General features: G+C 43.5%; 1 protein-coding gene across 10 annotated transcripts in view; it reads left to right on the top strand.

Annotated features, from left to right (window-relative positions):
• The window catches only part of stxbp5l (syntaxin binding protein 5-like), a 565,552-nt gene that overhangs the window by 298,317 nt on the left and 243,778 nt on the right, over positions 1-23,457 (top strand). For all 10 annotated transcript variants that reach the window (XM_039745949.1, XM_039745947.1, XM_039745945.1 and 7 more), the window contains exons 8-9: positions 13,865-13,988; positions 18,508-18,586. In XM_039745949.1, the coding sequence (XP_039601883.1) occupies positions 13,865-13,988; positions 18,508-18,586 (203 nt within the window). The remainder of the gene's footprint in view (positions 1-13,864; positions 13,989-18,507; positions 18,587-23,457) is intronic.

Genomic DNA, 23,457 nt, shown 5'->3' with positions numbered 1-23,457 from the left:
CATCAGGTCTCATGTCACATTGGCTCCACGTCGGTCACAAAGTGTACGGGCCACTGCGGTCGAGGCTCTGTGGGCCTGACGTGGGACCCCTGTAGGCAGGCAAGTTGGAAAGAGGCTTCGCTTAATCTCCAGGACACACTAGGGAGGTCTCACCCTAGTTTTGGTTCTCCTATTTCCAAAAAGGACACAGCAGCAGAGTAGAGAAGAGCAGCGAATATGAAGAATGGCGAGGATAAATCAGGACTAGTCATGAGCAACACAGACGAGTCGAGTTTAAGTCGCAAAAAGTGTTTTTTAAGTGTTTTTCAGGGTATAAAGTAAAGAAAGTTGCTCTCTAAGGCCTTCCTCAAACCCACTAAAGTGATTTCTAATTCTATAAATTGTATATTCCAACGCCACAGTGCAGTGCTGCCCAGGTGAGATCATTCCTTGATCAGCTGTGCATCCATCTAAGACAAATTGAAATCTAAGGAATAAACAAAGACGTCAGCATTAATGTTTGCAGTGCACCATGCAATGCGTATGTCTCTCTTATGTGCCATTTCATATGGGATTTGTAAAAGCAGTGTTAATGTTTGTGATGCGCCATCTGTTGGAATGACAAATGCAATGTATATTCAATTTGGTATAGAATTTGTAAAAACAGTGTTATTATTTGTGGTGCATCGTCTTTTGGAATGACAAAGGTAATGCACACATCTCTGTTATATGCCAGTTGGTAAGAGATTCTTAAGAGCATTGTTAATATTTGTGATGTACCATCTGTTGGAGTGACAAATACAATGGATATGTCTCTCTTATATTCCATTTGGTATAGAATTTGTAAAAGCAGTGTTATTTTTTGTTTGTGGTGCATAATTTGCTTAAATGACAAATTCATATGTCTCTCTTATGTGCAGTTTTATATGGGATTTGTAAAAGGAGTGTTATTGTTTGTGATGCACCCTCTGTTGGAATGACAAAGGCAATGCATATTCCTCTCTTATATAGATAGATAGATAGATGCCATTTGGTATAGAACTTATTAAAGCAGTGTTATTGTTTGTGGTGCATCATCTGCTTAAATGACAAATGCTATCGATATGTCTCTATTATATGACATTTGGTATGGGATTGGTAAAAGCAGTGTTATTTTTTATGATGCACCATCTGTTAGAATGACAAATGCAATTCATTTGTCTCTGTATATTCAATTTGGTATAGAATTTGTAAAAACAGTGTTATTATTTGTGGTGCATCGTCTTTTGGAATGACAAAGGTAATGCACACATCTCTGTTATATGCCAGTTGGTAAGAGATTCTTGTTAATATTTGTGATGTACCATCTGTTGGAGTGACAAATACAATGGATATGTCTCTGTTATATTCCATTTGGTATAGAATTTGTAAAAGCAGTGTTATTTTTTGTTTGTGGTGCATCATTTGCTTAAATGACAAATGCAATCGATATGTCTCTATTATATGCCATTTGGTATGGGATTGGTAAAAGCAGTGTTAATGTTTGTGATGCGCCATCTGTTAGAATGACAAAGGCAATGCATATTCCTCTCTTATATGCCATTTGGTATAGAATTTATTAAAGCAGTGTTATTGTTTGTGGTGCATCATCATCTTAAATAACAAATGCAATAGATATGTCTTTGTTATATGACATTTGGTATGGGATTTGTAAAAGCACTGTTAATGTTTGTGATGCGCCATCTGTTGGAACAACAAAGGCAATGCATATGTCTCTCTTATATGCCATTTGGTATAGAATTTATTAAAGCAGTGTTATTGTTTGTGGTATATCATCTTTTGGAATGACAAAGGTAATGCATACATCTCTGTTATATGCCATTTGGTAAGAGATTCTTAAGAGCATTGTTAATGTTCATGATGTACCATCTGTGACAAATATGTCTTTGTGATAAGCCATTTGGTATGGGATTTGTACAAGCAGGTTTAATATTTGTGATGCACAGTCTGTTGGAATAACAGATACATAGCAACTGGATGGACACACACATGGATCGACACATAAACACATCCTTTTATTAAGATAGATAAAGAAACTGGACCAGTTTCAAAACAAAAAAATGGAACTGGATTTAATTCTTCCATAGGACTGAGGCAATCGACCATCCATCGACTTACAGTAAGACTTGAACGCTCAGCTGGAGTCCCGTGGTCTCTTACTAGATGTAATTCTAAGTGGCCTGTCAGCCTTCCTCTCTCATATGTATTTGATATTTTGTTCTGCTTTTTTAATTTATTTTTCTTTATGATCGATTTCTTTATATGTGTGTCTTGTCACCTCTGACATTCTGTGACTTGGGAGTACTTGGTTCCTCTCTGGGGACACAATGACCGATTTTTTAACACAAATGGTGAACCTGTAACTCGAGCGTCTGTGTTGTTGAGGTGCTGTTCTTGGGTTTCCCTGTTGATGGCGCTGACACTGCGTGTGTTTTGGGGTTTCCTCAAGCTCTTCTAACTTAGACGTATTCATGGTGGTCCCCCCTGAGGGGCATTGAATACTCTGTAGTGTTTAAGGGTGATTTGAATTTTCTTGATGCTTGAGTTCAAGAGTCACAGTGACGACAGGACAACAAATGTCTTCACTGCAAGTCGTTCCGTTGTCATCTAATTAGCAGAAGTGTCCTTTTTTGGTCACCCTGGATGATGAAAACATTTCTCTTTCTGGGATTTGTGCCAATTAGCCGTTTCTGGCTTTGGGAAATGCAAGGCAGTGGTGATCAGCAGTGGCTCAACCGTCACTTGTCCTTCCTCGGGGACTGGAACAACGTTACTTAGCTGCAGCAAGCTAACGTGCCGAGACCCCGTGCTGAAGGTGCTTAGCGTTTGCCTCTGGGATTGTACCGATTGAATTGACTTTGGCCTGAATTCACAGTCAAGCTCTTTTTAATGTGTTTTAATTGCCTGCCATCATTACAATCTGATACTCTCGTCCAGGAAACGGTTCTCATAACGAGGCGGCCCCTCCTTTGCAAACGTATCGTGGACATAAACGTAGTGGCCTTGTCCTCCTGGAGCTGCTGCCACTCTTATCAGGAGCCATGAAATGTCATTGGACCGAGCAGTGGCTTCTCTGCAGTAAGGGTTACTTGGGCAGTGCCAGAGTCCCCCAGCAGATGGCAGTAGGGAGCAAAGTCAATAACTGAAGAAAACTTGCAACCCCATAAGTAATATCGCAGAATGTCAACTGCTGCTCCTCTTTATCGGATGAGTACTCCCTGGGAAGTAACTCACAACTCACAAACATAAGCGGATGTTCCTCGTGATCAAACACTTGAGAGAGGACAACTCCCGGACCAAATGCCAAAGTCTTCGATAAAGTCAGGGATTCCACAGAATCAGATTAGAGGACAAAGAGGCTGTCAAATCAGAAAAAAGAGGTTCCACCTCTTATAAAAGCACCTCCTTTTAAAGTTCCACCCCCTCACAATCTCTTTCTCTCTCTTAGGCTCCGCCCCAATTAAAGACATCTCCTTTGCAGGCCCCTCCTCTCTTGCAGTTTCTATCTCTCTCTCCCTGCCTCCTTTAGACTTCTTCACAAGGTATCTCCTACTTAGGCTCCACCCCTCTCACAGACTCTCTCTCTCTCTTAGGCTCCACCCCTTGTAACATCATCTCCTTCCCAGGCCTTATCCATCATAGTCTCTCTCTCTCTCTCTTGCTCTTAGGCTCCACCCCAATTAAAGACATCAGCTTTGCAGACCCCTCCTCTCTTACAGTTTCCCTCTCTCTCTGCCTCCACCAGTCTTCTTCTAAATGTATCTCTTGCTTAGGCTCCACCCCTCTCACAGACTCTCTCTCTCTCTCTTTCTTAGGCTCCACCCCTTGTAACAACATCTCCTTCCCAGGCCTTATCCATCTGATAGTCTCTCTCTCTCTCTCTCTCTCTCTCTCTCTCTCTCTCTCTCTCTCTCTCTCTCTCTTAGGCTCCGCCTCAATTAAAGACATCTCCTTTGCAGACCCCTCCTCTCTTGCAGATTCTATCTCTCTCTCTCTGCCTCCTTCAGACTTCTTCACAAGACTTCTTCTCACAGAATCTCTTTCTTGGCTCCACCTCTTGTATCTCCTCCCAGGCCTTATCCATCTTAGGCTCCATTAAAGACCTCTCACAGACTCTCTCTCTTTCTTAGGCTCCACCCCTTATAACATCATCTCCTTCCCAGGCCTTACCCATCTGACAGTCTGTCTCTCTCTGTCTTCTTCAGGATTTGGTTATTTTTTTGACCTCTTCATTATTTCTCTCTGTCAGCAAATTTGGGAATGAACCTTCTGTAATAAGAATGCATGAACCCGTTTCTGTGTCCGTGGTCATAGATACGTGAGTTCCACCCCAATCTTATTTATCTGCAGTTTAATCAAACCCCCTCACCCATGTATATAGCCCAAGTAATGAGTTTCGGACGTGCCCGCTTTGCACTTTTTTGGATTTGCTGTTTAAGAAGCCATCCACAGGCCGTCGCGCATCACCTGCAGCCGTATCAGGTGTGTCCACCAGTCATTACTGAAAATCTAGACACGCTACAGAATATTCACCATGTGGAAATAGAATTTAGTCCATCCTATGTTGCAATGTGAGAGACATATCGTGAAGTTCAAAGAGATCCTAGTAAACTCAAACAAACCTTCCAGGCTGGAGAAGTCAGGTTTCTAGTCTCCTTTAGAGGTGCCCGCCAGCATCCTTTGGTGAGATCCAATGTTACCCAACTTCTCCAATAACCCATCAACAAGCAGCACTGGTTATGCGTTAAATTTTGAGATCTTATTCACCTATAGAACAGCGTATGGAAACCATCTGGCTTTGGAACAAGAACAATAGGGCTGCACCAGTCACGTTTACTTTTGTGATTTACCCCCGACTCGAGCATCTACTCCTGCTCCACTACATCCCATCTTGCTTTGGTTATACGACAAGGGCCTGTGCTCACTTTAACACCCGGGTCTGTGCTCAGCGAGTTTAGTTTCACCAGGAAGTGAAGAAAATAAAAGAAAAACTTCACCGATGGCAACGTCAGACTGAGAAGCCACAGCAGGATCACGAGAAGGGCTTATCATGCCAGGGGCACAACTTAAATAAGTAGTCGGCTCACCTGTGTAATTTAATGTGATGGTAAAATGTTTCTAACAGACTCAACTTATTCATAATATTCATTTTCTTTTCAATTTTCTATCACATGCCCAATTCTTCTTCTTCATTCGTCTATGCCCACTGCAGATAATCTCTTTTCATATTTTCTGATATGCCCAATGCCATTTCCTATTCAAAGAGATTTTTTTTTTGAGCTTGTGAAGATTTCTTGGCATCTGATGCCACCTGCCTGTCTCGGGCCTTCACACCCTCAGTTTTGTCACCATGCCTGGGCTCAGTTCTTGGACACCAAGCTCTTTAAATGTGACACAATTCTTGAATATTTTTTTTTTCCAACACCAATCAGAAGGTGTGTGACTTACACTCATCACTATTTTGGAGTTGTCCAAATCCATCCATCCATCTTCTACATTCTACACCCACTTTGACCTGAGCAGGATCTCGAGAAGGGCTTGTCATTTTCATGAATCACATACGTTACTTATTTACTCTGTCATTTTGCACTTTGCCCTTTGAACAAATAATTAGAAATTCATGAATATTCATCAGCGTCTCCACTTTCAGTGTTGGCTACTTGATATTCAGATCTCTTTTAATTCCCTCCTTTGGTGGTTGTACTCTTACGACAAAACAATACGTTGATTGACTTTCATTTTGTGTTTTTTTTTTTTTCATGTCATTATGTTGTTGTCACTGAGGCTGGTAGTCTACTCCATTGTCCAATCTCTACCCTCGATCTCTCACTGAATTTTACTGGAGGACATCTCTATCCTCAGCTCCCTACAGTGTCACTGCTGCTGCCTTGATCTTCCATGGCTCCTTCAATGGGGCTACACTAATTTTTCATTTTTTTCTCCTGTGTCCACTACCTGTACATTTATGCCAACAGCTTTGCTCACTTGTGGTCAACACCATCTGCACAACACATTTCAATAAATTAAGCGAGCCAGTCCAAGCCGGACTCGCTGACGGCCAAAGGCTTTGAGAATAGGAGCCAATCACAGAAGTGCTGCTATTTAAGGCCTCATCATTTCTCACTCTCTCTGTCTTCACCCTTTAGAACAGGATCGTCTACCCAGGCCCCGCCTCGCTGAGATTCTCTCTCTTTGTCTGTCTGTGGCTCCACCCCTTTGAACAGCATCTCCTTCACAGACCCCACCCCTCTGACTGTCTCCCTCTCTGCCTATCCTAAAAGCTTCTATTCAAAGGTCCCACCCCTCACAATCTTCATCTCTCTCTTAGGCTCCACCCTGTTTATCAGCATCCTCTTCATGATCCCGCCCCTCTAACAGTCTCTCTCTCCCACACTCCCCCCAGGCTCCCCCTCTTGTAAAAGCTTCGGCTAGAGAAAGAACAGTGACACATGACACATAGATTTAAAAGGCACTATATAATAGATAGATAGATAGATAGATAAGGCACTATATAATAGATAGATAGATAGATAGATAGATAGATAGATAGATAGATAGATAGATAGATAAGGCGCTATATAATAGATAGATAGATAGATAGATAGATAGATAGATAGATAGATAGATAGATAGATAGATAGATAGACAGATAAGGCACTATATGCTAGATAGATAGATAGATAGATAGATAGATAGATAGATAGATAGATAGATAGATAGATAGATAAGGCACTATATAATAGATAGATTGATAGATAGATAGATAGATAGATAGATAGATAGATAGATAGATAGATAGATATGAAAGGCACTATATAATAGATAGATAGATAGATAGATAGATATGAAAGGCACTATATAATAGATAGATAGATAGATAGATGGATAGATAGATAGATAGATGTGAAAGGCGCTATATAATAGATAGATAGATAGAGAGATAGATAGATAGATAGATAGATAGATAGATAGATAGATAGATAGATAGGGCCCTTTTGTAACTCATAGGGATCATCTGTAACTTCTTGTCTACCCTCCGCTAAAAAGGCTCATTTTGTGTTTTTTTATTACTAAAAAGAGATTTTATAAAAAATTCCCATTAGGCATCTGTAGAAAGGTAGATAGAGGAAAGGCACTATATAATACAAAGAGAGACATAAAACGTAACAAACAGATTTTAAAGGCACTGTACAGACAGATACCTATTAGACTCTTATATAGTGCCTTTCAAATCTTTATCCTATTATCATTATTATATAGTGCCTTTCGAATCTCTTTCTTATGCAGTGCTCTTTTCTCCATTTATCTGTTTGTTAAAAGATTTGTAATTTTTATGAGAAGATGCTGCTTTGCTCAGAAGTGACATTTCATTTATTCCGGAGCTAATTTAGCATGCAGTTCCATTTTTCGGATTAGCCAAACGGCGACTCCACATGAATAATTGAACGAGTTGCTGCTGCTTCCTCTCATAGTAAAGACTTAAAACAACTTTAACATCCATTTCACACGAAAACCCCGACTATCTACCGTGTGCTAAATACGCCTCAACTAAAGACATTTCAGTTCTGGATGATATGCTTAAAATGGAAATGTTAATTGTACGTTAAACATTTTCTTTGTTTAAAAAAAAAATTTAAAAAACATCCCTCTTAAGTTGCATGTCACAACAAATTATTACAACAAAGACATCAGTGACATTAACACACTGGGAATGCAAATTAATTAGAGGATGGCAGAGCAGCAGTCACACAAGTACAGGATTCAGCCGTTTGCGTTGTCTGTGGTGGGGGTCTCATGAAGTGCAGTGACAAAGTCATGAGGGGGACTTTTACGTTTCCATTGATTTGCTTAGCAGATGCTTTGATCCAACGTGACTTACAAATATGGCCAACATAATCAGGTAAACAGGTAAACATCAGTCTCGCAATGCAAAAAATGAAAGTGGAAGTGGAAAGTATTTATATCAGGCCATTAAATTTTGTTTGCTTTATTGTTTGTATTTACAATTATTTAGCTTATTTTAAGAAACCTTGTCAAGGACATTTACGTTTACCCCATTGGAAGTTTTTTGTTTTTTCTTTGCAAAATTAAAGACAAGCGTCTCAACTTAAAATTTGTTTTTCTCTAGTTTTTGTGTATGCCTTTATTGCAGTGTGGGAATATTTGGGAACAGGTGTGACAGGAGCAGGTGACAAACTGATCATCACAAGTAAGGGGCTCAGAAGAAAAATCTAAGCGAGTAACTCATCCTTGATAAGAAAACCTAAAGGCTTTTATCAGCTCAATGGGAATTTGACAAACAAGAGGGTCTTCAGATTCACAGTGAGGGAATTTCAAAAAGAGCTGAGCAGCTGGTTACGCCAACTTGGAGCTGCAAGTGAAAAGAGCCTGGAATGGGACCTGATGCCACACAGAGGTGACATCAGCAGATGCCATCAATCTAGCTATGCCATGTTGAGATCCTGCCAACTACACTAAATTAGTATCTATCTATCTATCTATCTATCTATCTATCTATCTATCTATCTATCTATTATATCTATCTATCTATCTATCTATCTATCTATCTATCTATCTATCTATATCTATCTATCTATCTATCTATCTTTCTATCTATCTATCTATCTATCTATCTATCTATCTATCTATCTATTATATAGTGCCTTTCACTCTATCTATCTATCTATCTATCTATCTATCTATCTATCTATCTATCTATTATACAGTCTATCTATCTATTATATAGTGCCTATCTATCTATCTATCTATCTATCTATCTATCTATCTATCTATCTATCTATCTATCTATCTATCTATCTATCTATCTATCTATAGCTATCTGCCTATCACATATAGTCTATCTATCTATCTATCTATCTATCTATCTATCTATCTATCTATATATATTATCTATCTTTCATCTATCTATCTATCTATCTATCTATCTATCTATCTATCTATCTATCTATCTATATAGTGCCTATCTTCATCTATCTATCTATCTATCTATCTATCTATCTATCTATCTATCTATCTATCTATCTATCTATCTATCTATCTATCTATCTATCTATCTATCATATAGTGCCATTCATTTCTATCTATCTATCTATCTATCTATCTATCTATCTATCTATCTATCTATCTATCTATCTATCTATCATATAGTGCCTGGTCCTTCTCTCCTCTCTTTTCTGCTTTCCTTCTTTTTCCATCTTCCTCCTCTTACTCCCACGCTCTTTGTTCATAAACCTCTCACTCCAGTATCAGGGGGTCCTTCTTTACAAGTCACAATGGCGGACACCTCTCAGAATTTCCTCCATGCAGGCGACACCTTTTTTTCTGGCCCTCAGCATTGTAACCCTCAGTCCCAGAATGTCCCCACGTCCCCCCAGACAAGTCCATCGTGGCTATTGAAATGGTCATTTGCTGTGGTGCTGTGTGAAAGTGTTTGCCCCCTTCCTGCTCTCCTCCATTATTGTCGCCAAGAGTGGCTTCAGATATTTTGATAAAGCGTAATTTGAGAAAGGGAGACATCAGAAACAGAGGACACCACTTCTACGTTACTACACTTGTAATGGTGTCCATCACCTGTGTTTCCCGTGTGAAAAGATAATTGCCCCCTTCCTCAATCATTCATAACTGCACTCCATTAACTGAGCACAGTTAGCCATGTTAACCTAAACCTCTCCATACTTTGACCCTCACCATGACAGTACCCTGAGACTCCAGTGCACTGCAGTTCTCTCCCAATACAGACCCCCGGGCTTTAACTCCCTGCCTTGAGCGTATTGTTGCTTTTCAATGATAGTTTTTCACGTGATTCTGTCCAGGGTTTGCTCCCTGCTTTGTGCCCTTTGCTAGCTGGGTTAGGCTCCAACAGACCCCCATGACCCTTGTGAAAGGAAAAGGTTTGACACAGGAAAATGGTTTGGGGCGGCCGCCCGTTTACTTGAGTAAAGCTACAAAGAAGTGAACATTGGGAGTAGAGTTGTGTACGGGCCGAGTCCAAAACAGAACTGAGTTTACAAGAGGAAGTCATCTGGCTGTTAAGGCAGGTTGAAAAAAGTGACATCATTGAACCCAAACACCACCCCCATACCACCCCCTCCCCTCCACACACACCCACATGGAACCAGAAGTGACGTCATCGGGTGTAAGTGACATCAGCTGGTCCAGGGCAGATAGATAGGACACCCTTGTGTGGTCTACAGGAATAAAGAGAGAGGTTTAAAGCACCCTGCCACCCCCTGGCTTGGCATGGAATGACCTTCTTTTGGTCCTTCTAGCTGCCTCCCATGCCTATGCGTGTGACACCCTCTTCAGGACAAAGCGGGTTGGAAAATAAACCAGTAAGTGTGTTTCTTGTTTTTATGTAATATTTCTTTATCTCGACATATGTTAATGTTGTCTAATTGTTAGGCATTGTGTATGCGCCCTTTGAAGTTACATTCCTTGCTTTCTGTGGGTGTTACCCCATCAGGGGGTGGGGCTATCATGACATCACCATGGAGGCACCGCCCATCACTTTTCTATTGGGATGAAGGAAACGAGTCCTGCAGTGGCTCATTGAGAACTGCTGGAGTTTGGTATCCATGAGAATTGTCTTTGGATTTGTCTGCTCATTGGGTTGTTGGGTTTTGTCTTTTTGGCTTCGGATTTCAGACTACGGACTGACTGATTTTTGTTAGCCTGGAGTGGCCTTTTTAGGCCTGTCCTTTTGCTCTATTTTTTTTTGCTGTGGCCTACAAAATGATATTCTTGTTAATATAGTTGTTTAGCCCATGTAGTTGGTAGTGATGACCAAAAAAAAAATTTAATTTGATGTTTCGGATATTAAAAATAGAACCAAGAGCTGAGCAATCCTCTACAAACAATGTGAGGAATATCCATATAATAAATAAAATGTTTTACTCACGTCACACAATCCACCTGTCACATATCCAGTTGTGCACTCAAAACGAGCAAAACCTGTGCATTATTAACTAAAATACTGTGAGAGAGAAACTGCTAGTGTGGCAGGGTGGCACAGCGGTGCGCTGCTGCCTCACAGTAAGCAGACCAACGTTCTTGTTGAAGGTCCTCCCTGTGTCTGTGGGGGCGGAGACATGCAGATTAGGTGGACTGGCGACGCTGGATTGGCCCTGGTGTACGTTTGTGTGTGCATTTGTGTGTGTGTGTGTGTGTATTTGGTATGTTTGGTGTGTGTGTGTAAGTGTGTGTGTGTGTGTGTATTTGGTGTGTGTTTGGTGTGTGTGTGGAGTGTGTATTTAGTGTGTGTGGTGTGTGTGTAAGAGTGTGTATGTATTTGGTGTGTGTGTGTGTGTGTTTGGTGTGTGTGTGTTTGTGTGTGTGTGTGTATTTGGTATGTTTGGTGTGTTTGTGTGTGTGTGTGTGTGTGCGCCCTGTGTTAGACTGGCGCCCTGTCCTCCCTCCTATGCTGGCTGAGATAGGCTCCACCCCTTTGTCAGGATTAAGCAGGTTAGAAAATGACATGAAATGTGAAACTTCTAGAAAGATCAGTATGGATCATCAACAGGTGACACAAGTCACAAAGGATTGCCTTTTTTTTTTGCCTAAAGATGGCAAGCCCACCTTCCCGTATTGTCACCACACTCTACAGGGGGCACCACCCAGAGCGTTCTGACCAGCTGCAGCGCTGTCTGATTTGGGGACTGCAGTGTTGGACCAACAACACAGAGCAGAAGAGCTCAGGGGGACCTCCCTGCCCTCCATTAATGACGTCTTCATCAAATATTGCATCCACAAATCCTACAGTATTGTGTAGGACCCATCTGGCAGAAAGGTTCTGTAGCATCCAAATCATTTCTGGAAGGTTCTGCAATGGCTTGTGGCCTCTGGTGGTCCGGAAACTGAACTCTGTGCTGCCCCCTGTCCTCAGATCTGCTCCTAGCAGCTCATTCACTTGTTGGTTTTGTCGTTTTTTTTCTTTCTTATTTGTTGTTATCTATTTACGTGTTACAATGTCAGATTCTTTCTCTCAATTTAGTGATCTATTTACAGTGTTGTTTGGGTCTTTTCCTGTCCTGCACTTGTCCCCTGTTTATGTGTACGTTGCGCCGCGGTGGTCTTGTTATTTCTGCCTCTGCTGCAATGCGCCGTATGGGTGGTGTGACAAGAAAGCCATTCGACTCGACTCGACTTGAGCTCCCGTAGTCCCCTGTTGTGACAAGTGACATATTAATGAAAATGAAAGTCACCCGATTCAGGACTTTGAGAATGAAGCCCCCCATGTATCCCACTGGTGTAAATAGACAATCGTAAAACAGATTATCTGTGGGCACAGAAGTTCCGTATGCTTGATGCGCCTATTTCTTCTAACCATCCCCACGTTGTACGTCGTTGTTTATTGAAATAAAAGGCAGAGGCCACCATCGTGTGACTTACCGGTGACGGCTACGCCACCGTCCAAAGGAACCGCAGCACCAAATCCATCGATCGTCTGTCTGTCTGTCACCGCCGTCACTCATGCCTCTCTGTGGACAGACTGAACGCTTCTCATTGTAAGAGTCGCTACTGGAGGTCCTCCCAGTTTTCTTGAATGTCACCTTTGTCCCCCCTTTAACGTTTTTTTTCTGGTTACGTGACTGTTAGAACAAGCTACCGAGTTAACACATTGACTGCTGGACCATTCACTACCAAGACGTCGGTGTGTAGGTCTGCACGTTTATTATAAATAGCGAATTCTTATCAAAACTCGTAAACAGAATTAAAGAAAAGGCTGATATGAGATTAGAGGAAATGCAAATGTGCGCTTATCTCTGCTAAAGGAGCGGCAGCCGAGGACGGAGACTGTCGGTGCAATGACTTTTTGTCCTGCGGGGCTCTGGATGACTTTATTCCTTGGAATAACCAAATATTCCGGTTTACAAAGAGTGTTTTGTGTCACGTCGGCCCCGTTTCTCCAATGCTTTCATTTTACAAAAGACCCGAGGCCATTCACTGTATCAAAAAATGCAAACACGTGGGCTATTAGGAAGGGGGCAAATACTTTTTCACAGCTCTGTCCCTTCTCCATCTCCTCTCTCTGCCACTTTCTACAGGCCTCCCGATGGTAACGTACCCCCCTTCTGTCACCCGACGCTCCAGATTGAGACCCCAAAGCCCGCCCCCGCGAGGCCAGCCTGCACCCACCTCTTCCGCACCTCCTGCCCCATCACTTCCCTTAAAGCCTTGCTCTTGTAAGCTAGCGTCCCAGCCCAGTGTCTTCTCTGTGTCTTCGGGTTTTGACATTGGTGCTTTCTTGGTGGTCCTTCCTGCACTTCTCTAATCATCACAAAAGCGGTGGGCTCAGAATGGACCCCTGCCACAAGCCCTTTCTAGACTCTCAGTGTTGCCATCTGCTGTCCTGACTGCCATCGGTGCTTTCACTTTCCCACCAGCTCTCCTTTATTTCTCCCCCCAGTGTTTTAGGTATAGGACCATCGCAGATTGGGTTCCCTTTGCATCTGGACCCCTAGATTTTCTGTTAGGCGGGTAGGGGGCACTGCTTTGTGCCAAATCTCATCGTCAGTAGGGTTTGGGAGCAGAACCTTTGCAGACCGGATGCCCATCCTGATGCCAACCTCCTTACCTTGCCTTTCGCAGCCCATACATGTGACGGTGACCTCATTCTAATTTCACACCACAGGGTCACCTGGCCGCCCAGAAGATAAGATTGTCCGCGCAATGGACGTTGCTACGTTTTGAACTGGCCACCCTTACCATCGCACCTCCTGGACGTTGGCAGCTTTGTCAGGTCTCGGTCAGGTTTTATTGTTGGTCTCTCAGTGCGTGTGGATGGCTGATTTCTTTCTGGCTTCTTGTCTCCTTCTTCAACATGCAGGCCATTCACTCTATCAGCTGGCACCACGAAGGAAAGCAGTTCATGTGCAGCCACTCGGACGGAAGCCTGACGATGTGGAACTTGAAAAACCCCAGCAGACCGTTCCAGATCACTGTGCCACACGGTAAGATTTACACCCGCGTACGGATAAGAGCAAAGCATGGAATAGCGTGAAGCTGGGCACTTAGAGACCCCCATGTGAGAGGAGCTTCTAATTGCCCGCTAAGCCCTTGTCGTGAAGCCAAAGCAAAGTCGACCTGCAGCTTTATTTGGCTGGCAGAAAAGTAGCAGACAAGCACACTGTGGGAGATGGCAGGCCGACGTCGATACTGTAAGGGATGAACGTCCTCACCAACGGCACCACCTGGGGGGCCCGAGACCATTGGCAGAACAAAGAACGTGCCCACTTTGAACCTCAGATCATCTTCCTGGAAGTGCAGGAGGTGACTGAATGACACCAAGAAAGCTCATATCAGACCAGCCAGTGGCAGTGCAGTCCGGTGACTCGGGTTCAAACCCCACCTCTGCCCCCCTGGCCTCATCCGAGCAGGGCGCCGCACAAGTGAGGCTGAGTTAGGGGGCTAGGGGGCAGTGTCTATAAGAGAAAACAAACAATACCATAACTAAGAAGCAACGCCATCAAATGTCTAGAGTAGTATAAGGCACCCCCTATTTGGGGTGTTTGTAAGAAATGAAATGATTTTAGTAGTACTGGAGTTTTGCACCGTGTCCACCATTATGAATGTACTAGAAGTCAAGCAAAATGACCCCTTTGATTGGCTAACAAGAAAGATTACAATACTCAAGCTTACGTGGCGACTCGGACCCCTATTTCAGGCCAGATGTAATTAATTAATTCAATTACAAGCAATTAGAATTACAATTACATAAGTACATCAATTACAAACACTTACAGTTACAATTACATAATTACATCAATTGCAAACCATTACTGTTACAATTACAATTACATAAGTACATCAATTACAAACAATCCCTCTTACAATTACATAATTACACCAATTACAAACAATTACAATTACAAAACAATTGCATTGTATTACATCTTGCCTGAAGAAGGGGCCTGAGATGCCTCTAAAGCTTGCATATTGTAATCTTACTAGTTAGCCAATGATTTTAGTAATAAAAGTAGAGCATCAGGATTAGTAAAGGGGAATTCAAATTATATTACAGGATCTCCTATTCCCTTATTATATTGCGCCTTTCACATCTTTTCACATGTATAATCTTGAATTTTAGGGAAACCATTAAGAAGGATATCATGGAGGCTAAAAGACAGTTTGAGTGGAAAACAGCAGTTAAGGTGAAAGACGACACTAAGAGATTCTTTGAGTATTTTAGTAGCAGAAGAACAGTCAAGGAAGAGGTCAAGTGCAGTGGAGATTAAAAGATACAGACAGGGAAACAGCAGACGCCCTAAACTCACATTTGTCTGAGGTCTTCACAAATGATGAAGCAGTAACAGGGACTACTAAGGACTTGCTGAAGGATTTGGAAATTGGAAAAGGAGAAGAGTGGCTGAGATAAACTCTTTCAGGGCAGATGTCGACTTTTGTCGAAATTCAGGGGTAGAGGACGGTAATCAGCCGTGATCTGAGACAAATCTTGCCGTTAAGTTTTAGTTCGACTCTCTTTGCTAGAAGGAAAGTTAGCTTTGTTGATCTGACCTCAGTTCCTTGCACGTACATGAATAGCAAAGAGCAAACAACCTTTCAAATGGCATCGACATCTGGTCGAGTGACCAAAACAAACATGCAGAGCAAAATATTCTGTGGATGCCGTTTTTGCATGTTATCGCTGAATTGCACTCTGACTTGCTGGACTCCGATTTTGATGCAAGTGATCTGGAGATGGAAATCGAGAACGAAAGTGAGGTACAAGTGAACACATTTGTGTAGCTGATGTCCCACAGCAATGTTTGCCCTGGGAGGACCGCCACTTACAATGACAAGTGGCACAAATGAGATTGCGTCACACTGCGGCTGCCACCTCTACCCACCTGCCATACAAAGACAGCCAGGCAGCAGGCCTGCCGTGCGTTCCTGCTGGCCATCGGGCCGCCCACCGCCCTCCCGCTGCTGCCAGGGACGCCGAACAGGTGACGACAGCAGCAGACGTTTTATGTTGATTTATGGGTGACACCATTGCTTTGTGTGCTTTTAAGATAACTGAGTTTTTTGGAAAAAAATATTTAGCCCTCAAAGAGTTAAATAGGCAGAAATCAAACAAATCACAAGGAGCAGATGATGTGGGCCAGCGAGTTCAGACAGAAAACATTAAAACATATTTAGGACATCACTGAGCACTGGGGAGACTCCAGAGGACTGGAAAATGGAAAATATCATCCCGTTATATAACATGGGTGACAGGGCAGATCAGAGCAACTAGAGGCCAGTAAGCTTAACGGGCATCACAGGAAAATGAATGGAAGGAATTATTAAGGATAAGATTGAGCAACACATGGCAAGGACAGGACAGTCAGCGTGGGCTCAGAAGAGGGAGGTCGCGTTTTACTGACAGGCTGGAATTCTATGAGGACGCGACAAAAGGAGACAACCAGGGTGGAGCAGATGATGTTATTTATCTGGACTTTCAGAAAGCATTTGATAAGGTGCCCATAAGGTTGGCATCAAACTAAAAGAAATGGCAGTTCAGGTTGTGGGGTGTAGATGGGGGCAGAATTGGCTCAGACACAGGAAGCAGAGGGTGATGGTGCGAGGAACCTCATCAGAACTGGCCGATGTTAAGAGTGGTGACCAGCAGGGGGCAGTGCTGGGGGGGCCACTGCTATCTTTAATATATAGAAATGATTTAGATAGGAATATAAAGAACAAGCTGGTTAAGTTTGCAGATGATACCAAGATAGGTGGATTAGCAGATAATTGGAATCCATTATATCATCACAGAAGGACTTGGATAGCATACAGGCTTGGGCAGATTTGTGGCAGAAGCCATTAAGAAGGCTAACAGAATGTCAGGTTATATAGCGCCTTGACATGTGGAGTACAAGTCACAGGAGGGTCTGATCAGGCTTTATAACACACTGGTGAGGCCTCATCTGGAGTCCTGTGTGAGGTTTGGGTCTCCATAAAGACAAAGCAGCACTAGATAAGGCCCAGAGAAGAGCAACTGAGCTGATTCAGGGCTATAGGGGATGAGTGATGAGCAAAGATTAAAAGAGCAGAGCCTTTACAGTGATGAAGAGGAGACCAGACTGAAGTGTTTAACATGATGAAGAGGAGTTAGTCCAGTGGATCGAGACGGTGACTTTAAAATGAGCTCATCAAGAACACGGGGGGAAGTAGTTGGAAACTTGTGAAGGGGAAAATTCACACTAACATTAGGAAGTTTTTCTTTACACAAAGAACGATAGACACCTGTGGTGGGTTGGCGCCCTGCCCGGGGTTTGTTTCCTGCCTTGTGCCCTGTGTTGGCTGGGATTGGCTCCACCAGACCCCGTGACCCTGTAGTTAGGTTATAGCGGGTTGGATAATGGATGGATGATAGAAACTTGGAATAAGCGACCAAGTAGAGTGGTGCACAGTAAGACGTTAGGAACTTTCAAAACTCAACTTGATGTTTATTTGTAAGAATTAAGTGGAGAGGACTGGCGAGCTTTGTTGGGCTGAATGGCCTGTTCTCGTCCAGAGTCTTCGAATGTTCTAATTAATGATTAATTATCATTAATTGTAGAGTGATAGAGTGAAAGGCACTATATGATAGATAGATAGATAGATAGATAGATAGATAGATAGATAGATAGATAGATAGAATGAAAGGCACTATATGATAGATAGATACTTTATTAATCCCAAGGGGAAATTCACATCTCTAGTTGCTCTTCTCTGGATCTTCTCTAATCCTGCTGTGTCTTTATGGAGACCCAAACTGCACCCAGGACTCCAGATGAGGCCTCATCAATGTGTTATAAAGTTTGAGCAGAACCTCCTGTGACTTGTACTCCACACATCAAGGCGCTATATAATCTGTTAGCCTTCTTATTGGCTTCTCAACACTGTCTGGTAGCTGATGGTGTCAACTCCACTGTGACTCTTAAATCCTCTCATAAGGTGGACTCTCGATTTTCAGAGATATGCCAGGGAAAAGCCTGTGTTGGCCATAAAGAACAAGACAACAGTTTGCCATCTTACCTGAATGTGTTTGTGGAGAATAGGAAGCCAAAAACTGAAGTGGAACTGGAAACAGACCAGTCAGCATGATGTGCAGGATCTAAGGCTCTAAGTAAACCCACCAAGGAATGGCTCAAAAGTAAGAAATGGAGGTTTTATGGCCCGGTCCCGTCACACCCCCGACTGGAGTCCCTTTGAAATGTTTGAAACTCACAAACACACTCAAATGAAGGAGTTTTGCATGGCAGAGTGGGCAAAAAAAATGTCATGCAAAGAAATCAGAGACTACTGGGCAGTTATTGTGAAATGTCCACAAGAAGTAACTTCTGTTAAAGGGGGACGTGCCACCGCCTGAGGCCCAGGGGGGACTTCCATTAGTGAGATGTTTGATGAGCCGCGAGCGTAGTTTTGAGTTTTGATCTTCTTTTGTTTTATTAACAGCTGACGTGTTCTTCTGATCACAGTCTGTAATGTTCTCTCATGTGACTGCAGGAAAAAGCCAGCGAGATGGAAAGAAACCCGAACCGTGCAAGCCGATACTTAAGGTGGAGTACAAAACGCCCAAAAACAGGTAACCCTCTGAACCTTCTCTTTAAATTGAATTTCATTTCATCATGTCGTCTTGGTGTCTTCAGGCTCACCTTGTCACCATCCTTGATTTTCATTGGCAGAAAGGAGCAGTTTCTATTTGTGTGTAACAGGTCTGCAGGTTGTCCACAATACATCCATCCATTCATTCATTGTCTACCGCTTATCCTAGTCCAGGTCACAGGGCCAGTAGTCTAAGCAAAGACATCAAGACCACAATAGATAGATAGATAGATAGATAGATAGATAGATAGATAGATAGATAGATAGATAGATATGAAAGGCACTATATAATAGATAGATAGATAGATAGATAGATAGATAGATAGATAGATAGATAGATAGATAGATAGATAGATATGAAAGGCACTATATAATAGATAGATAGATAGATAGATAGATAGATAGATAGATAGATAGATAGATAGATAGATAGATAGATAGATAGATAGATCTGACAAGCACTATATAATACCCGCCCATTAGAATCTCCCTGTAGTTAGCTAAATAAATACATAAGTAGATGGGCATTGAAATAAATACACGCATACACCCCAATGACGAAAAATCCAGAAAATTAAAAAGAAAGAAAACTTCTGCCTTTGCAGCCCAATTCCCAGTAAGGAGCTATACAGGTGCATTGTTGTTGGTATAAAGAAGCCACCAGTCACATTTCATTGTCTGAAAGTCCTCAGTGTTGGTGTGTCATGGAGAGAGGATGTGCAGCGTTGTTCATAACGGCACTCAGTTTTGTCTTCATTCCCTTCTCCTCCTCCACCACGAGCTCTAACAGGTCAACAAGGGCTTCCCATAACTGAGGCTGCCTTTTAATTACCTTGTCGATTCAGTGGTCCTCTCCTGAAGTGAAGTTACCAGCCCAGCACACCACACTGGTCACCACAGACTTATAGAAGATGTGAAGGATGTCACTTCCGATATTAAAGGGACACAGAGTCCTAAAGACAAAGGTTCTTCTCTGTCCTTTTCTCTGTAGTTCCTTTGTGTTCTGAGCCCAGTCCAGCCTGTCATTGTTGTGGACCCCCAAGTACTTGTAGGAGTGGACCACCTCGACACCCACTCCTGAAGGCTCTCTGTTGGGTTGAAGGTCAATATATAGTTCTGTTGAGTTAGAGACAATCCTCAAAGTTCTCCCTCTGACTCCTCACCCCCTTATTGTTACGCCCCATAAGTGCAGAATCCTCTGAGCATTTCTGCCAGTGACCTGACCTGTTGTTATATTTCTAGTCAGAGGTGAACAGCATCAAGAGGAGAGCAGACAGGCCTGTTCTTTGTGGTGCTCCAGTGTTGCTCACACGGTCCTCGAGTCTCACAGATGGTGGTCCGCTCTACTGATAGTCCATCATCCAGAACACTAGAGTCTCACCCACCTACATATCCCAGAGTTTACCCCTCAACAGAGATGGCTGGGTGGTACTGAAGGCACAGCCCCAAATGCTGCCCTTGGGTTTTCTTCATTTAACAGCCTTTCAAATGACTGTAATGTCACTCACGACTGTAAGGCGCTATATTAAGTCAACATTGTGAGTCAGGTGGGCTGCCCGTTTTCCAGTTGAACAGTTGCTAGTGACTCTGAGACCAAGGGAGGTGATGCCTGTTAGTTTTGCTGAAGAGAAGAATGAAATAAGAGACAAAAGGTGAAATGACAGCACAGGCATTGAAGTCTCGTGCCAGCCGAGGAGTGCGCAATCATGGCGCTGGGCCCACCGAGACTTCATTTCATTTTCTTCTTCCACTTTCAGCTCGTCTTCCCCGGAGCTGCTCCGACTCACGTGGCGCTCCCATTCATATTCTGATCGGCATGCTGAGATGAAAGGGAGATGAAAGCGCGTGTTTCAGGTGTGATAATTCTGACTCGGTTTGCCTTTCTTGAACCCCAGGGCGCCACCCACCATCGGCCACCAGCTGAGCGCTTTTTTTGTAACTGTCACTCCTTGATGATGCGCAGCAGAGAGGAGCAAAGTGCGCACACAAAACTCCGGGACGCCGCAGATTTTATTTGCCAGGATCGTCTGCGGCTCGGTCTGATTACCAGATGCGAAGCTCTTCGTTGTGATTTCCAGGGGAATCCCAAGAGAATTCGTCAGCTGTAAATAATCCCAAGGTAGACACTCATCCGTCCATTTTTCAGATCTGCTCAAATCAGGATCATGGGAAGCTGGTGACGATCCTGGCAGGACTGGCCACATGGGTAGAAAGCAAACCTGGAAGGGGCAACCTCAGAAACACACCCACATTCACTGCCACTCCACCCTAATTGTAGTGAATTGAGACCCCTGCAAGTCTTGGACCCTCTTTAAGCACCCAGTCACTCCAGCAGGGCTGCTCTGCCCGACTACATTTCCCGGCGTGCTTTCCACTGGGTACCGATATCCGGTGCTGCTGCCATCTAGTATGCTGGGGGAATAACAAACCCCCAGTGATATCTTCTCTTTTCATTGGGCTGCTCTTTCTTCCCTCCCTGGCCGGGATGCTTATCTGCCTATTAGGAGTCGCCCGTCCAATATGAAGAGCACAGGAACACAGGATCTTTATGGACAAGAAGATGCTCTGAAGATGGTAGAGCTTCAAAGCAGGGGATGACTGAAAAGGCAGTGCAAGGCAAACAACTCCCATCCCAAAGTTAAAACCAAAGCAGGAGGTCAATGAGACGATGGCGGTCCACTCCAGACTCCCCCTTCACATATGCAAACCTCTTGAACCCAACACCATCGAGATAAGCTGACAAATGGGGAAAAATCTCACACAGAGCAAGGGGATGGTGGAAAAGTGCCAGGGGGCTTTAATTAAAACAAAAATCAATGATGTCCGCAGTGCTGTGATCCAAATGTCCATAAATAATTCCAATAAAAAACAAGTGAATAAAAACCGTAGTAAAGAAATCCATTAAAACCAGAGGTTAAAAGCTCCTTCTGATCTCAGCCCACCTCCTTCTTCTTCATCTCCCTGGCTCACCCACCGCTGGCGTAGCCGGCAGATATGAACTTCAGTCATCCGACCTCCTGTCCAGTCTGCATCTAAACTACGCAGCCAGACCGTCCGAGTTTGGCTCTCCTCCTGTGTTCCTTCATGCGTTACTTAGGATCATCATCTACCATGATTATTCAGTGGGGCAAACTAGCCCCTAGAGCGCCATAACCTACGCTCCTTCGCGAGACCCCAGCTCGTGCTGCCTTCCCCTTTCCAGGTGACCCGATCGTCATTCCGAAACTGCTGCTCACGTCTTTTATGCTCTATTCGTTCTCTCTCTCTTCCGATCCTCGATCTCCCTGTGCTGGCCCATACTTATCCCGCTCAATCACACGGCGCAGGAAGCCGATGAGAGAATTGAGAAGGATCGCACCTTCACGTGCAAGTGCAACTCGCCCCAATTACGTCATCAACTCTCCGTGGACACGATTGCATGACACGGCTATCTGGAGTTTAAACTGGCCGCAGACCCGCTATACCACAGTCAAAACATTGAGTACATTTCACAAATGCCAGCACGTTCACAATGAACCGCAACGGACTGGGTTGAAGCTGTCAGTCATCCAGTCTGTAGAGGGAGTTTTTGAATACAGCGCCGCCCTGTGAATTGGTGAAAACTTACCACCACCAGAGCCTTTATAAGGGCTGAGGGCAGGCCCTCATGGTGATGGACAGGTGGGCCCCGCCTCTTGGGGATCCACCCACAAGACACATGGAACATAACAGTAAATAGCTACTGCAGATACACAGAAACTAAATAGCCTAATATCCATCCATCCAGCTATATCCTAACTACAGGGTCACAAGGGTCTGGTGGTGCCAATCCCAGCCAACACAGGGCGCAGGGCAGGAAACAAACCCTGGGCAGGGCACCAGCCCACCACAGGGCACACACAAACACTAGGGACAATTTAGAATCGCCAAGTCACCTCACCTGCATGTCTTTGGACTGTGGGAGGAAACCGACACAGACACGGGGAGAACATGCAAACTCCACGCAGGTAAGCCCCGGGAAGCGATCCCGGGTCTTCTTACTACGAGGCAGCAGCGCTACCACTGCGCCACCGTGCCGCCCAAATAACCTAACATTAAGAAAATAATTAAAACTCTGAGGCAAGTCAAGTCAGATTTATTTCATGTGCACTCATGTTCAATGTTTCTTGTTCCTTTCACAAAACTCTCTTCAAGTGAATCGGGCTTGGAATTCTATGTAATTCCGGTTATTCCCGAGTCAGACTCTGTGTGACGTGTGATGCCTTACAGTTTCAACTCCTGCTGCCCCCTAGTGGATAAAATAACATCAAGCTGCGAACAATCAGGAATATTTGCATGCAATTTGCTACTCATAGGGTAACTCATCAATATTCATGAGCTGGGCGGAGCCTTCAACCAAAACACAATGGTGTGTAAACGAGAAGCTGTAAAGTCCATTTTAGAACCAACTGAAGCTGAACATTAGTTGAATCAAGCGACGGTGAAGTTAATGTGAAATGGTCATTGGACTCCAACACAGATACGACACTGGACTGCTGTGATATGTCGAGGGGACTTCAGTCACGTGATGCTACAGAGAGGTGCTAGTAGGTGCCTGGAAAAAAGGCAAAAATGATTGCTATTAAGCAGGATGACAAGAGAGCCATTAGTACTGTTCACAACGCTGTAATTGTTAATGTGCGTGTCGGGGAAATGTGGAGGTCACTAAGCTTTGTGTTGTGGTCGCCCATAATAACATAAGACCAGGCACTCACCTTCAATCTTCTCATGCGTAAGAAATAGAAAAATATGATAAGAAAAAAGAAACACGTGTCTCCTGTCCTGATTGTGACATCAATTCAAAACGGTCTGAGGTCGCCAAGTTGTGGCGGT

The sequence above is a fragment of the Polypterus senegalus genome, chromosome 2, assembly GCF_016835505.1.
Source record: "Polypterus senegalus isolate Bchr_013 chromosome 2, ASM1683550v1, whole genome shotgun sequence".
NCBI lineage: Eukaryota > Metazoa > Chordata > Cladistia > Polypteriformes > Polypteridae > Polypterus > Polypterus senegalus.
Note: the sequence above shows the minus strand (reverse complement) of the source record. Positions and strands in the feature narration are given on the sequence as shown.